At 41.6% G+C, this 17,244-nt stretch overlaps 1 protein-coding gene across 1 annotated transcript in view; it reads right to left on the bottom strand.

Moving 5' to 3' along the window:
* Window positions 1–17,244, bottom strand: part of TUSC3 (tumor suppressor candidate 3) — a 158,422-nt gene that overhangs the window by 62,936 nt on the left and 78,242 nt on the right. Inside the window, exons 3-5 of the mRNA XM_076336310.1 lie at window positions 11,686–11,803; window positions 9,201–9,341; window positions 8,485–8,625 (exon numbers count right to left, since the gene is read on the bottom strand). Coding sequence (XP_076192425.1) covers window positions 8,485–8,625; window positions 9,201–9,341; window positions 11,686–11,803 — 400 coding nt within the window. The remainder of the gene's footprint in view (window positions 1–8,484; window positions 8,626–9,200; window positions 9,342–11,685; window positions 11,804–17,244) is intronic.

Here is a 17,244-nt window from a genome sequence, read left to right as displayed (position 1 = left end):
TTCCATATGGAAAGATTATATAAACTGGGGTGGGGTTTTTTAAAGTCATATACTTTATAACAGATAAATCCCTCAAATTACTGAAGATCTTTAATGCCTGCTGTCGTGGTTTAACCCCAGCCAGCAACTAAGCACCACACAGCCGCTCACTCACTCCCCCCTGGTGGGAAGGGGGAGAGAATCGGAAGGGTAAGAGTGAGAAAACTCCTGGGTTGAAATAAAGACAGTTTAATAGGTAAAGCAAAAGCTGCACACACGAGCAGAGCAAAACAAGGAATTCATTCACCACTTCCCATCGGCAGGCAGGCGTTCAGCCATCCCCAGGAAAGCAGGGCTCCATCATGCGTAACGGTTACTTGGGAAGACAAACACCATCACTCCAAACGTCCCCCCCCCTTCTTCTTCCCCCAGCTTTATATGCTGAGCATGACGTCGTACAGTATGGAATATCCCTTTGGCCAGCTGGAGTCAGCTGTCCCAGCTGTGTCCCCTCCCAGCTTCTTGTGCACCCCCAGCCTGCTCGCTGGTGGGGTGGTGTGAGAAGCAGAAAAGGCCTTGACTCTGTGCAAGCACTGCTCAGCAGTAACTAAAACATCCCTGTATTATCAACACTGTTTTCAGCACAAATCCAAAACATAGCCCCATACCAGCTACTATGAAGAAAATTAACTTTACCCCAGCCAAAACCAGCACACTTGCCAATACAAATACACTGTCTCATAACATGGTAATGTCTAACAAAAAAATATCTAGGAGACACAATAGTGGGAAGAAACAAATTCCAGCTATAAATATTATTGGAAAGGAAAGAGTTAACAATATGGTTGTTTATCCTGAAGGCATCTTTCATATTCTTCCTGTTCAGACTGTCAGTGATCAAGAAAACCAATTTAGTACACCACATCCTGGATCTGCCATGATTTCCTTCCATCATGCACCACTTTACTGTGTATTTCAAAATGACCTTTTCAGGAGCCAAAAAACATTCTCCAGCTTCTCCCTTGTCCTCTTCCACTCTTCACCTATTTTAAGTAACCTAAGAAGAGAGAATTTCCATCATATCCCTTAAAGCAAGCATTTGGTATGCTACAGATAGCACTTGACATTCAAGCTCATTTTGCTGTGTTCTATGTTCTACTATTACGATCTTCCAGGTAAAAAAAAAAACGTTGGAAACTACAGACTTCTACTATTTGTAAAATACACTTGAAATACACACCATTATTTGTAGAACAGATGCATGCATCTATGATACATGATATATCACACTGATACACAATGCTTACCATTCCAAACCCCACAGTTTCCATAGGATCCCATGCTTTGGAATCCAAAATTTCCAAAACACCTAGTTCACTCACCATTACTGTGAGCTGGTGTTTCCCAGGATAAAACTTTGCCAAATTTATTCCTATGAATGAGCAACTTGTAACATGTGATTAATGACTTCATAGTTACCTTACAGGTTTATATTGTATTTATTTCAATGGAACAACTCATATGCAGAGAAATGGCCCCCTTCCACAGTTTTCTTGGATCTTGTCAAAGTACAAAGGACGAAAACTGGAGAACAGGAGAAGATTCAAGCTGAGGCACTTTCCTCTGAGCATTTAGAAAGATTTTCAACTCCACTTATCCAGAGTAGAGTCTGTACTTCAGCACTTCTGCAGAGTACCATGAGAAGATTTCACCCCCTTACCAAGGACACCCCTTTCATCCACCTGCTCCCTTCTTTCTCCTTGTCAGACTCCAAGAACACTATAACTGCTGCATGCCACCTGAATTATCAGGGGAGGTCAGGGTTTAGCTATTTTAAGAGCTTCCAGATTTAGGTAGCTTGTTCTGCATCCAAATGATAAAAGCAAACAGAGTAGATCGACATTATTGAATGGTGTAGTACAGAGAGGGAAGGAACAATGATTTGCTACAACACACCATGGTTCCAGGACCAAGTATCCACACGATGTCTTCAGTGGCAATGAAGTTCACCCCTATTACCAGTCCTAGGTGAGTACACTGTATGTGTAGACAGGACTGCTCAAGGACCTTGTTAACAAATTGCAAGTGGTGCTTTCTTGATGGCTTCACAGCGCATGACTTCAGCCTTAGTTTTGCTAAGAGGGAAACTGCTTTGAGCTCACCCGTGGTGCACTTGTGTGTGTACCACAAGGCTCCTAAGAACAGACGCAAGGCAAATAAGCACCAAGAGTTGCACCAGAATACTGAACTGCTAGCAAGACACAACTTTACAGGTACATGGGCAGAATTTGTCAACTGTTCTTGGTCTTGCAAGCTTTGTCAAATGATTTGGGTTTAATACATCACTTTCTCAAAGGCGCAAGTTTTGTCTAACGCTATCTGCCAGTTTATTGAATAAAATTACTAGAGACTTAAAAAGCCATTTGGTATGCCTTTTGAAGTGAAGCTTCCTACGAGCAGATACTACAGAAATCAGATCATTAGATTTCTCTCTGCAAGATTAGACCCCAGAACATGGCAAATACTTTGTAACATAAGAAAAATAATGAAATTCTAGATTCATCTATGAATACAGTTAAATTCAAGCATGGTTTCAAAAAAAGGGGAGATACAGGCAGCCAGTTCTGTACTTAATTTCTATACTGTCCTGTATATGTAAGCTTTAGCTATTTCACAATTATTGTTTTAAAGAAACGTAATCCTTTCTATCCAGTTTAACTTTGCTTTTGTACTCAATGAAGGCTACAGAGCTGCAAGATCTGTACTCAATTTTTAAATAACAATCCATCACTTATTAGAATCTCCAATAAGAGATACACAATTCAAGGACAGGGAGTACAATACAGAAGCAAAGAGTATGGATTTCTATATCTTTAAAAGGTACTGTGCATCTCTAAAAACTCTAACTATGGGAAGAAAAGAAAGTAGTAACCTGCATTTATTGCTGTTCTTTTGAGATGCCTATCTACTCACGTAGAGGAGTCTGACTTTTTCTAGCTGTATCTTTGAATAAAACACATTACTTTTTTATCCTCATTCCCAGAAGGGGGTAAAGAAGCCACTAGTAGCCATGATACCCTTCAAGCTCTTTTGGAGCAATAACTGATGATGCATGTACTGTACGGTACAGGTACTGTAGAGTGTATCAGCACAGAACACATTTCTCATAACTATTAAGTGTTATGACAACAGTGAACACATGCTTCGTCTCCTTATTCAAGTGACTTGACATACTTTGCCCAATAGAGCCAACGCCTAGGCAGCTGCCTTCGAATCTGAGCAGACTTTGCCTTCCCAGATTCCACAGGTATACAGGTAAATCTGAAATATACATATAAATAAAACTGAAAATTACATGCAGAAAACCACAGTGGCAGCCTGGTAAAGAAAATGCTTTAAAAAGCCCCCTAGTAGCCCACATTCTAGCCAACTGAACAAATAAACTCTCAGCACTAGTACTGTGTACTCTAAAATGTAGCAATTCCTTATCAAAAATGTTAGAAATTTGCCCAGTTTATACCATTTGAACTTTCATTCTCTCTGCTTATGAAATGAAGGGTCTTGACAAGAATCTGAATTGCTTCTTGTTATCAGTATAAAAGGACAGGACTCTGCAAATAGCTAAGGACTGAAGCCCTTCCTCATCTTTGTGCTAGCATGTCAGAGGGAAAAATATCCATAGATGAATAGTAGGATTTCAATTAAAGTCTAAAATAATCTAGGGGATAAATTTTGGAAGTGATCTCAAAAGACATCTTTTGGGATATTATGTAGTGTGACTCAATCATCATGGTTTGCCATTCTAAAAGTCTTCTGGGTAATGTTGCAAGTAAAAATGCCTCAGGCATACAAGATACTACCAGAGTCTGCAGTGCTTCAACGAGGGAATGAAACCGCTAATAGTATTGCTGTTGTGCAATCTAATGTTGAGGACAAAACCAATTCAAAAGTCTTGTGTGAATTGGCATTGGAATCAATGTGTGAGATGAAAACTCTGGTCTTGCTTCTGAAAGTCTATCGAAACCATTAGATGGATCATTAAATATTGCATTCCTAAATATTCTCCTAAACCAGTGCTAGAAATATTACCTATGAGACACAACTTTTTTGTATCAATGGAAATATCAAATAAAAATTCAGTCAACATTTCTGGGATTCTCTGTTCTCCTGCTAGTAAAAGTAGCAAAGGCATTTTATGCTGAGAATTTTTTTCTAATTTTTAGGAACAGATCATTCAATCAGGCAGAGAGGCACTGTCCATTTTTCATTTAAATAAAAAGTATCCAACATTTGGGAGCTCTTCAAAATAAACTAAGAAGCTCTGAAGAACAAGGAAAAGAAAACAAGAGACTTGTCTGTTTGCAATGACACAGTTTTCAGTTACTAAATTCCAGCATATCTATGAAAGAGTTTCAGTTGAAATTAAAAATGTTATTTTCTGTATGGTTAATGAATGCTGGCTACCTAGCAGCACAACACCTTCCCAAAACCAATCAAAACCCAAAACTACAGCTTTTAGAAAAAAGCTCCTGTGTTTTCTCAGTTCTGCAACATCCGTAAAAAGAACTGCCAATAAAGAACAAAATAATTGCCAATACTCCCATCAAAAACATGGGCTTCCTGTACTTTTTATGCATCTTGCCAGGCTTTCCCTGTTTAATTTGTTTTTTAAAGTTCAAAAAGGAAAAATATTAATGAAGAACATAATTCTTTAAAATTAAAGAATTTATTAGTTATTTACATACTTCATAAAAGCATTTTAGTAGGCATGACTTGCTCCTCTTAACTAGATACCACCTTCTCCATTTTTCCTTTTAATGAGCTTTTATGAAAAAAGAAGCTCTAAGTTTTACTGGTAGAAAAAAGCACCATGTAAGAGAATCATAACTACACAATACCTTAGAATGAATATATTAATAACTGTCCATTTTCTTCTATGGATCTTGACATATTCTAGTCATTTTGCAGAGCTATAAGGTCATCTGTGCAAAAGCCTGCAATCTGGAGTCCCTGCTGATTCCACCAAAAAGAACATATAATATTGTATAATATATGTCCGTGTAGATCTGAATAAAACCAAAACGACTTCTGGTAACTGCATGATCTTTGCTAAAACATCATTTTGCAGTATGGGGCTTTGACAACATTATGAAGGCAAAAGAACAGTAATGATTAAAAAAGGGAAGCATCCTCTAAGTGCTATTCATTTTTAAAGTAAACGGAATTTTACAGGAAATAGTATTAGCAACAACAATAAATGGCATTAATGCCATTTTAATTCCTTTTAACTCTATTACTGCTTGTCAATACAATCAGCAGGATGACAATTACTGAACGGCATTAATATAATTTCTTTAAATGTTTGATCACATTCGGGCATTGACCCTGTCCACAGGGGTTCAGCTGAATGTGATTGCAAGTTTTCTACATTGTAATTTACAGTTACATTCAGATGTAAAATGTCCAGCTGCTGCTAAGGAGAACAGCAAATAGAGAAACTCGACATGACCTGGCAATGTGTGCTCACAGCCCAGAAAGCCAACCGCGTCCTGGGCCGCATCAAAAGAAGCGTGGCCAGCAGGTCAAGGGAGGTGATTCTCCCCCTCTACTCCACTCTCATGAGACCCCACCTGGAGTACTGCATTCAGCTCTGGGGCCCCCAACATAAGAAGGACATGGACCTGTTGGAGCGAGTCCAGAGGAGGGCCACGAAAACGATCAGAGGACTGGAGCACCTCTCCTATGAAGACAGGCTGAGAGAGTTGGGGTTGTTCAGCCTGGAGAAGAGAAGGCTCCAGAGAGACCTTATAGCAGCCTTCCAGTACCTGAAGGGGGCCTACAAGAAAGCTGGAGAGGGACTTTTTACAAGGGCATGTAGTGATAGAACAAGGGACAATGGGTTTAAACTGAAAGAGGGTAGATTTAGATTAGATATAAGGAAGAAATCCTTCACTATGAGGGCGGTAAGGCACTGGAACAGGTTGCCCAGAGAAGCTGTGGATGCCCCGTCCCTGGAAGTGTTCAAGGCCAGGCTGGATGGGGCTTTGAGCAACCTGGTCTAGTAGAAGGTATCCCTGACCATGGCGGGGGGGGGTAGAACTAGATGATCTTGAAGGTCCCTTCCAACCCAAACCATTCTATGATTCTATGAAATATTTTAAGAAAGTATTGATGTGTTAATTGTCTTAATTTAATTAGGAAGTTAATTATGTCTTCAACTATTTATTGAATGCAGATTGTGATAGACCGATTCTTGATGTGAAGAACTGATTTTTAACCTCTGCAAGACAAAAACCACAATTCCCCAAAACATTCAAACATTAAACTTCTGATCTGAAACCCTGAGGTATGAAATTGGAATAAAATTGCTGTCTCCAGAGATACACTGCATGGCTAAACAAAGGAAATACCACTGATTACATATCTTTATTTGATTTTTGACACAAACATCTATTTTGGTGTGCTAATTATTGCTTTACTCAGGTAATCTCTAAAGATATTTAATTAGGATTCCAAAAAAAAGTTAGACTGATACATAACAAATTTAAGCTTTCTGGTGGTAGTGTACCATTAAAAAGTATTATCATTGAAAAATACTGGTGATCTAGAAAAATATATGGAGCTAAGTATGACAGACTTACTTTGGAAGAGAACTGTCAAAACCCTGTGCTAGAGCTCAGGATACTCCAAACGACATCCTGGAACAAAGACGACCTTCTGCCCCTGGCTCTCTAGATCAAAAGGAAACATCATTCTACTTGAAATCTAGTCCTGTAGGTGGTTTGTTTGAAATCTTGCTCTTTATTCCTTCCTCAATGTACGGGGTAGATTAACTAACTGCTTAAACAAAGAATGTATGCCGTGTACACTAGTAGGAAATGCTATGATAGCACGAGAGAAAACAGCATTATCAGTAGCCATTATTCAAGAGTAATGCCAAATATTAAGGAACTCTGAACAAAGAGCTTAAGATCTTGTTAATCATTTAGATATAAAAATGAGTTAGAGCCCAACGGGTACTAGGTAACTTCATCTTTGAACTGATGTAATAAAAGCTGCCAATGGGCCCATCAGCTGAAAGTGTCACAAAAGAAGGTATCTTCTCATATTGTTGAATCAGAGCAGAACAGCAAACCATTAATATGATATGGCTTTGAAAAGGCAAAAACAATTATAGGATATATCAGTAACCTACTTCTAGAAGAGCTAAAATACACAGAATCATAGAACAGCCCAGGTCAGACGGGACCACAAAAGACCATCTGGTCCAAGCTTTCGTGGGAAAGGGAGCCTAGATGAGAAATAAAATATGAATGCTGCTGCACAAGTAAACTCATAATTCCATCTACAATCCTAGCCATGTGCTTTCAAGAAAGGTTAATTGATACTGACGCAAGTTGAGAAAAAGTCTTTAAAATGACAAAGTGAATAAATAACCAAAAGAAGAAAAGCTTGGCTTACGTTGTACAAAATAAATGTAAATTTTTTTAAAAAGTACTGTTCTCAATTAATATATTGCTAATACAGAAAGAAGGAGCTCTATTAAGCTGTAAAATGTTGGATTGGACTTGATAGCCCTAGACACTATTTTAATGTGGATAACCATGCTCCTGACTCCTTGACCCTGAAAATTAAGCCTTAGATGCTGCTTCTCAGACTTTTCCTCTTCTGTCAGTCACAATGATGGCAGAGTAACAAGTACTTACTCATACACCTTAACCGTCATCTACCATCCTTGCATGCTATTTCCTACCTAAAACTGAGACAGCTGACTATGCGGCACAGTCCACATTTTTCATCAGTCTACTCAGTTATTTGAAAAGTACGATACAAATAAACACACTGCAATACACGATTAAGCACGTTAAACTTCAATTCATTATTTATGGCCTTGAGGGTTTAGTTGACTAATATTTCAAACAGACTATTGGCTAGTTTCAGAATTTCCTCAGATTTGACCCTATAAGATCGTCCTATTCTCGTTTAGGTTAACAGTGGAATGTTAAGGTCAGCACTACTGAAACCAGTTTTGGAAAGAATTCCACCTTTTTCTTTGTTTTTTAGTTCTTTTATCATTTTCTTACAAACTTACAAAAGCCTTTGTTACTTTTCTTAACCTTTCATTACTCTAAAGAGATACAGTCTGACATTCATATACACACTAAACCAATCATAACATTACTGCTTTTACAAAAAAGGGCAAGTTGAAGACAGCAGTGAACTTTAGTAACACTTTTTATTAGAAATATTTTGTTAAAGTTCAAACAAAAATCTGCAGCTAACTATCAGAGAATTTGCTAATTTTCAGTGAATCACTCGTAGTAACTGATACTCACTGCTTATGAGAATTAGCCCCAAAATCTAGATTATGAATCTTTGCCTGATAGTACCATTCTGAACAATGTATTAATGCAATGCTTTTTAATATTCTGTGCAAGTAATGAGGACACATATGCTAAGATCAGAAACTAATAAAAAACATATTAGTAAGGAAAATCTGCATACCAGAGCTGCCATGGCCCAGCCAGTTTTGTTGTAGATGAACTCTAAGTTATTTCTTCGCAGATATAACAACCCACCAACAAGAGATACCAGAAGAGCCAGTGCAATTGTACCAGAATAGTTAGGAGGCCTGAACACTCTAATCTGGAAAAGATAATTGCAAATACAGATTGCAAATAAATGCATACATACAGATCACCTTCCATATAAAAAAACAGGGAGCATCTGAAATCTGATTTCACAGTCAGAAAGACTAACCCCTAAAGGTATACTTAAATAAGAAAAAAATATACTTCCTTTAGTAAGCACATAGTATGAAAAAAGTTTTAAGCATAATTTTGAACTGTTCAACTCCAAAACATTATTTCTTCAACAGATTTGCAGGTTATGTCTGAATTAGGAGCAGCTACCTTTGGATCTACCTGTTTTGTATATTGTTTTGCAAAGCACATTTTACTTACTAACAACTAATTATCACAATATCACTGCTTGTTTTCATCCAGAATAAGACTACATAAAATTTGACAAAGCAAGAATGGAATATAATCTGCAAACTGCAGATGTTACCACAAGTACCTTGACTATATTTTTTTTTAATGTGTTCTAGAACCTACATTTGAGGAAAAAAAGTATTAAGGAAAGACAGAATTTGTCATCAGTCTGTCTCAGACTGCAAAGATACATTTGGCTTCAACTTTTAAAATTGTTGAAAGACTTACATGAACATCTGTTCTGTCAGCTATCCATTTAGCTAGCTGCTCAGCTGCAAATCCGATTCTCTGCAGGTCAAACGTGTCAGCTCTCTTGGGTTTACCTTTTGGAGGAAAATGCATGAAAGTCGGAGCAGAGTTCATATTCAGCTACAAAACCAGGAAAAATAGCAGAAAAAAATGAGTAACACTATCCTCAAAAATGTTTACCTTTTATGTATAAGACAACACAAGTCTAATTAGCATGAAAAATATTATTTGCCTCCATACGTTACTCTTTTTTATACATCTTCATGTATAGTCCTGCAAAAAGAGGGCTCAGAATATTCCTTCCTGTAGATTCTTTGGGATGTTTAATTATTCAGAATATTTCACCCACAAGCTTTTCTGAGTAAGAGTATGTTATGCTTTAAAGTTCTCACACACTGTAAGAACTTTCCTGTAATTAGTAAAACAGAGACCTCACACCCATCCAATCTATTAAAGTATATTAGGTTATAATTCTAGGGGAGGAAAAAAGTGTTCAAATAGCTTGACATTGTTTCTCTTGCCTAGCTCTCACCAATACAATGTTAACTAAACTACTCATCTAGCCTTCCACTGGCTTCAAGACAGACTATCCACTACTGACTAGTCTTTTTTGAATCCAGAAAAGCTTAGATAACTAGCTTAGACTACATAACTTGCCCTAGAAATTACATGACCTATTAATCCATGTGTTGATGTCACAGTATATCAAAAAACTCAGAGGTGATAAACAAATAGATTTACATTTACATTTGCCACTTTAAATTTTGACTTCAACTTTGCAAGGTGGTATAGGACAATATAATTTTACCATATAAAATTCCTCCATATTCAGTCCATCTCAGAAACAGTGCGCTAAAACACTTGAAAAAAGGAAAATTAACATAAACAAAATCAGGGGAATACTTAAAGATGATGAAATATGGAGATCTTTAAATAACAAACACAGAGTAAACTTGTTTGTTTCACTCCTGCAAAATGAGTTTTATCACATTACCAAAACATAAAATTTAATCAAGTACAGAACTGAATTTATCGACAGAAGTTATCAGCTATGAAAATATTTTCCATATAAGCAAAAAATAGCCCTCTTCTTGAGTGAACTGATTTGGAAATAAAAAATATTCTGAGAAAGGCTAAGACAAATGTGGTGAAATAGTTTAATAAAATATTTTATAAGATACAGAAACCTTCTGAGGTACAGAAATCTTCTGACATTGTATAGACTTTGGGAGCAGTTGGTCTGCAACTGCTTTGTCATTTCTCTATAAACAGAGTAAAAGCTGAAAAATGAAGTCACGTTACCTTTTTGGGGTTTTTTGCTATGGCATCGGTATTACATTACTTGTTTGCACACATAAACGTAAGGTCAGAACTACATTTCTCCCAAATCCACCTTAAAGTAGTCATTAGTATCACTTATGCTTAACACTGTATTTCTCAAAAACAATCAAAACCATACATATTTTATCTAATTTGGTCTAACTTTTACATGACTTTAAATGCATACCACCTGAAATAACTGAATCTGTGCCCTTGGCTTAAGGCAAGCTCAAACAACATATTTTGTATTATTGTAACCATGTAGGATAATGTAAGATAACTTTAAAGCTTGTTTGAACTAAAATTTTTAAAGCAAAATCTTAAGCCATTAATAACCATTCTTTACACAATATGTTATAAGATGTCAACTGGAAGTAAAAATATTTACTAAACACATTAATTAAACTTTTAAAATTATTAAGTATTTTAAAAATACGTATTAAATTTTTCCCATGAAAATTTCAAATCACACACTTCACCAAAAGGTGGTTAAAGATACAGAGAACTTCAAAACTTGTCACTTCTCTTAATGAGCATTTTTAACTTCAGTCAACGGATAAATATCAGAGAAAAGCATGTCAGTATTTCATATAAATTGTCAAGGGATGCGTTTTCCTTGACTACTCAATTTAAGAGGGGGCCTTAGACTGTTCATAGCCAATATATAAAACCTAAACCAGTCTCCTCTCTTTTCCCTGAAGAACTTCCAGACTAGTACAAATATTACTGGAGTTGAAGAATATTGTATTACATAAAAACAATTAAAAGGCTCTTTTAGTTAAGAGCTTTTTTTCCCCTGAAGATAAAATAAAGAAAATCTTTAAATGCAAATGTTAGTTGCATTGCACTTAATTCTAAAAAATGACAATAACAATGGGCTGAAAAAAAATTTGCATACATATAATGTAATCTATAAACAAACATTATAAACTAAACTTGGAAAAAACTAGAAGTGGTTACTGGTAATACCTGTCTTCACTAATGTCATAGAAAGTGCAGTGCCTGCTGTTTTTAACCAGGAAGAATTTGTATACAAAACACAGAGGTACACACCTACACGCAGAAAATAATTTGTCTTGTATCATTTGGCAAATCAACATGTAGTTCCAAAAAATAAGAATGTTTTACAGTATCCAACATTTACCTGTTGAAAAACATCTGCCCCTTCATCATAATCCACTATTGTGAAAAACAGTTTGTTTGAAAAAGCAGATGAATAGCGCCATGAATTAGCCAGCACTTGATATTCTTCATTAGCTTGCCTGTTAAGGAAAAGAAACAAATGTACATCCATGTGGCATTCGCTGGCAAAAAAGATTCTATAGCCAGCTGCAGCGGTTAGATGAATTACACTTGCAGTATCATTCTCAACACCCATACTATCAATTAAAAAAAGTTTCAGCTAGTTATGCAACTCTTTGCTTCAAACTTGCCTTCTCCAAAATTAGAAATGTGTTAAGTCAAACTATACCAGAGACATCCCAAGATTACGTTAACAAAAAGTAATGTTTTCCTTATTTAAAAGTCTCAGAAAACAGGAGTGGCCTGAGTGGCAAGCATTCCTCAAATCTGCTAACAGATCCATGCAAGGAGATGCTTATGTCATGCTTATCAAGTACAATATCAGGTTTTACTTGCTGAAGACAGCTGCACATAAGGAATTCTGAAACTAGTGGAAAAATAACACAGAAATGTGACAGTAGTAATCTTCCTAAAATAGCAGAGCCATAGAAAGAGCCACAGAAACTCCTAAGCACTGGGGAAATGATACTAACTAAATGAACAGTAGGCTTGTAAGTAGCATAATACACTCAAGATTATTTCTATAAAACTTGCTTTAAAAGTGATAAAGGATAATTATGCACAACATACAGGGTTAAATAATCTTTTCTATCATCACTAGAAAGTCATATTGCTACTACTCAAATTTGTCAGAAAGCCTCCTCTTAGCTTTACTCATGGCTCTATATTCAGGTGAAGTTTTTTTGGTTGGTTGGGTTTTGTTTGTTGGTTCGTTCATTTTAAAAGAAAAAAAACAAACAACAAAACAAACTTGTACAGGTGGCTGAGCTGCAGGAGGCGGTGAGAAGGCTGCGTAACATCAGGGAGGCAGAGAAGGAGCTAGACAGCTGGTTCCAAGCGCAGTCTGCAGCGGACCCGCAGCCCATGGCCAAACAACCAGTAACTCCCCCACTGGCACATGCACAAGGGAGCCGGGGGGCCAATAATGCAGAAGAATGGATGGTTGAAAAGGCAAGGACCAGCAGGAGGAAGAGACTCCCCCCGAAGCCTGAGATGCCCTTGCAGAACTGCTTCACTGCTCTGCAGGACAAAAAGGAAAGTCCTGTCACACCAGGAGAAGCACTGGAGCTGAGTAATGCAGCCCGATCTGCCCCCCGTATAACAACCAGCGCCACTAAGAAAAGGCGATGGGTGATAGTAAGTAGTAGGCGACTCTCTTCTGAGAGGTACGGAGGTGCCTATTTGCCGACCGGACGCACTCTCTAGAGAGGTGTGCTGCTTACTGGGGGCTCGCATCAGGGATGTCACCGAGAGGCTGCCAAGCCTCGCACAGTCCACTGACTATTACCCACTGCTGTTGTTTCACGTGGGCACCAGTGACACAGCCAGGAGCAGTCTGAGGACTATCAAGAAGGACTACAGAGCCCTGGGAGCGGCGGTAAGGGACTCGGGAGCACAGGTAGTTTTTTCATCAATCCTGCCGGTCAAAGGGAAGGGGTTTGAAAGGGCCAGTCGAATCTGGCGAGTCAACAAACGGTTATGGGACTGGTGCAACAGCCAGGGGTTCGGCTACTTAGATCATGGGACTTGCTTTGAGAAACCCGGTCTACTGGGGGCTGACAGGGTCCATCTGTCAGAGGAGGGGAAGAGCATCTTCGGTCACAGGCTTGCCAAGCTTTAAAGCCCTTTAAAGAGGGCTTTAAACTAGAGATGCCAGGGGAGGGGAACCTCAGTCCATCCCACTCCTACCAGTTTGATGCCAGGGCCAGCAATAGATGCCCAGAGCCTCAAGAAGGAACACAGATGAGCAGGAGAGTGCCTGAAGAGTGGCACAAAGGAACTCCAGCCAGTAAGACAGCTTCATCGGGGGCCCAGCTTCAATGGCTCTATGCAAACGCACGTAGCATGGGGAATAAACAAGAGGAGTTAGAGATGTGTGCACGCCTGCAGGGCTACGACCTTATTGGCATCACAGAGACGTGGTGGGATGACTCCTATGATTGAAGAGTTGGGATAGAGGGATACAGGCTCTTTAGGAAGGACAGGCAGGGGAGATGAGGAGGGGGTGTCGCCCTCAATGTCAATGACCAGCTGGAGTGCATGGAGCTCTGCCTGGGGATGGATGAGGAGCCGACCGAGAGCTTGTGGGCCAGGATTAAAGGGAAGGCAGGGATAGGTGACATTATGGTGGGGGTCTGCTACAGGCCACCCGACCAGGAAGACCGAGTGGATGAGGCCCTCTATAGACAGACAGGAGCAGCCTCACGCTCACAAGCCCTGGTCCTCATGGGGGACTTGTTCTCATCAACAAGGAGGGGCTGGTGGGGAATGTGAAGCTCAAGGGCAGCCTGGGCTGCAGTGACCACGAGATGGTGGAATTCAAGATCCTTAGGGCACCGAGGAGGGCGCACAGCAAGCTCACTACCTGGACTTCAGGAGAGCAGACTTTGGCCTCTTCAGGGATCTGCTTGGTAGAGTGCCATGGGACAAAGCCCTGGAGGGAAAAGGGGCCCAAGAAAGCTGGTTAATATTCAAGGATCACCTCCTTCAAGCTCAGGAGCGATGCATCCCAACAAGGAGGAAGTCAGGCAAAAATGCCAGGAGGCCTGCATGGATGAACAAGGAGCTCCTGGACAAACTCAAACACAAAAAGGAAGCCTACAGAGGGCGGAAGCAAGGACAGGTAGCCTGGGAGGAAAACAGAGAAATTGTCCGAGCAGCCAGGGATCAGGTTAGGAAATTATCATGGGGAGGTTTACATGGCACCAGGCCTGCTGGTGACAGACGGAGTCCAGCTGTCTCACAAGGGAAAAAGGATCATGGCTCATGAATGGGCAGGGCTCATTGAGAGGGCTTTAAACTAGGTTCGAAGGGGGAAGGGGATAAAACCAGGCTCGCTAGAGATGAGCCGAGGGGTGGCGTGCCGATGCCGGGGGCGAAATCGATAGCCCAGCTCAAGTGCACATACACCAATGCACGCAGCATGGGCGGCAAACAGGAGGAGCTGGAAGCCATTGTGCAGCGGGAGAGATATGACTTAGTTGCCATCACAGAAACATGGTGGGGTGACTCTCATGACTGGAGTGCTGCAATGGATGGCTATAGACTCTTCAGAAGGGACAGGCGAGGAAGGAGAGGCGGTGGGGTGGCCCTGTATGTTAGGGAGTGTTTCGATTGTCTAGAGCTCAACGATTGTGATGATGGCACGGTTGAGTGTCTATGGGTAAGGATGAGGGGGAAGGCCAACGAGGCAGATATCCTGCTGGGAGTCTGTTATAGACCACCCAACCAGGATGAAGGGGCAGATGAAGCGTTCTACAAGCAGCTGGCAGAAGTCTCTCAATCGCTAGCCCTTGTTCTCGTGGGGGACTTCAACTTCCCGGACGTCTGCTGGAAATACAACCCGGCAGAGAGGAAGCAGTCTAGGAGGTTCCTGGAGTGTGTGGAAGACAACTTCCTGACGCAGCTGGTAAGTGAGCCTACCAGGGGAGGTGCCTCGCTCGACCTGCTGTTTACAAACAGAGAAGGACTGGTGGGAGATGTGGTGGTCGGAGGCCGTCTTGGGCTTAGCGACCATGAAATGGTAGAATTCTCGCTTCTTGGTGAAGTAAGGAGGGGGGCCAGCAAAACCACAACCATGGACTTCCGGAGGGCGGACTTTGGCCTGTTCAGGATGCTGGTTGAGAGAGTCCCGTGGGAGACGGTCCTGAAGGGCAAAGGGGTCCAGGAAGGCTGGACGATCTTCAAGAAGGAAGTCTTAAAGGCGCAGGAGCAGGCTGTCCCTGTACGCCGTAAGAAGAACGGGCGGGGAAGACAACCGGCCTGGCTGAACGGGGAGCTCTTGCTGGGACTCAGGAAAAAAAGGAGAGTTTACCGCTTGTGGAAGAAGGGACAGGCGACTCAAGAAGAGTACAGGGATCTCGTTAGGTCGTGCAGAGAGGAAATGAGAAAGGCAAAAGCCCAACTAGAACGCAATCTGGCCGCTGTCATTAAAGACAACAAAAAAAGTTTTTACAAATATATTAATGACAAGAAGAGAGCCAAGGAGAATCTCCAGCCTTTATTGGATGCGGGGGGGAACATTGTCACTGAGGATGAGGAAAAGGCTGAGGTACTCAATGCCGCCTTTGCCTCAGTCTTTAACAGGCAGACCAGTTATCCTCAGGGTACTCGGCCCCCCGAGCTGGAAGACGGGGACGGCGAGCAGGATGAACCCCCCATAATCCAAGAGGAAGCAGTCAATGACCTGCTATGCCACCTGGACACTCACAAGTCTATGGGGCCGGATGGGATCCACCCAAGAGTGCTGAGGGAGCTGGCGGAGGTGCTCACCAAGCCACTCTCCATCATTTATCAGCAGTCCTGGTTAACGGGGGAGGTCCCAGATGACTGGAGGCTTGCCAATGTGACGCCCATCTACAAGAAGGGCCGGAAGGAGGATCCGGGGAACTACAGGCCTGTCAGCCTGACCTCGGTGCCGGGGAAGATTATGGAGCGGTTCATCTTGAGGGCGCTCACAAGGCATGAGCGGGACAACCAGGGGATCAGGCCTAGCCAGCACGGGTTCATGAAAGGCAGGTCCTGCTTGACCAACCTGATCTCCTTCTATGACCAGGTGACCCGTCTAGTGGATGAGGGAAAGGCTGTGGATGTGGTCTACCTGGACTTCAGCAAGGCCTTTGACACTGTCTCCCACAGCATTCTCCTCGAGAAGCTGGCGGCTCACGGCTTAGACAGGTGGACTCTGCGCTGGGTCAAAAACTGGCTGGACAGCTGGGCCCAGAGAGTTGTGGTGAATGGAGTTCAATCCAGTTGGCGGCCGGTCACGAGCGGTGTTCCCCAGGGCTCAGTACTGGGGCCGGTCTTCAATATCTTTATTGATGATCTGGATGAGGGGATCGAGTGCACCCTCAGTAAGTTTGCAGACAACACCAAGCTGGGCGGGAGTGTTGATCTGCTCGAGGGTAGGAAGGCTCTGCAGAGGGACCTGGACAGGCTGGATCGATGGGCCCAGGCCAACTGTATGAGGTTCAACAAGGACAAGTGCCGGGTCCTGCACTTTGGCCACAACAACCCCATGCAGCGCTACAGGCTTGGGGAAGAGTGGCTGGAAAGCTGCCCAGCAGAAAAGGACCTGGGGGTGTTGGTCGACAGCCGGCTGAACATGAGCCAGCAGTGTGCCCAGGCGGCCAAGAAGGCCAATGGCATCCTGGCCTGTATCAGAAATAGTGTGGCCAGCAGGAGCAGGGAAGTGATCGTGCCCCTGTACTCGGCACTGGTGAGGCCGCACCTCGAATACTGTGTTCAGTTTTGGGCCCCTCACTACAAGAAGGACGTTGAGGTGCTGGAGCGTGTCCAGAGAAGGGCAACGAGGCTGGTGAGGGGTCTGGAGAACAAGTCTTATGAGGAGCGGCTGAGGGAACTGGGACTGTTTAGCCTGGAGAAGAGGAGGCTGAGGGGA

This window comes from Aptenodytes patagonicus, chromosome 4 (genome assembly GCF_965638725.1).
Source record: "Aptenodytes patagonicus chromosome 4, bAptPat1.pri.cur, whole genome shotgun sequence".
Lineage (NCBI taxonomy): Eukaryota > Metazoa > Chordata > Aves > Sphenisciformes > Spheniscidae > Aptenodytes > Aptenodytes patagonicus.
Note: the sequence above shows the minus strand (reverse complement) of the source record. Positions and strands in the feature narration are given on the sequence as shown.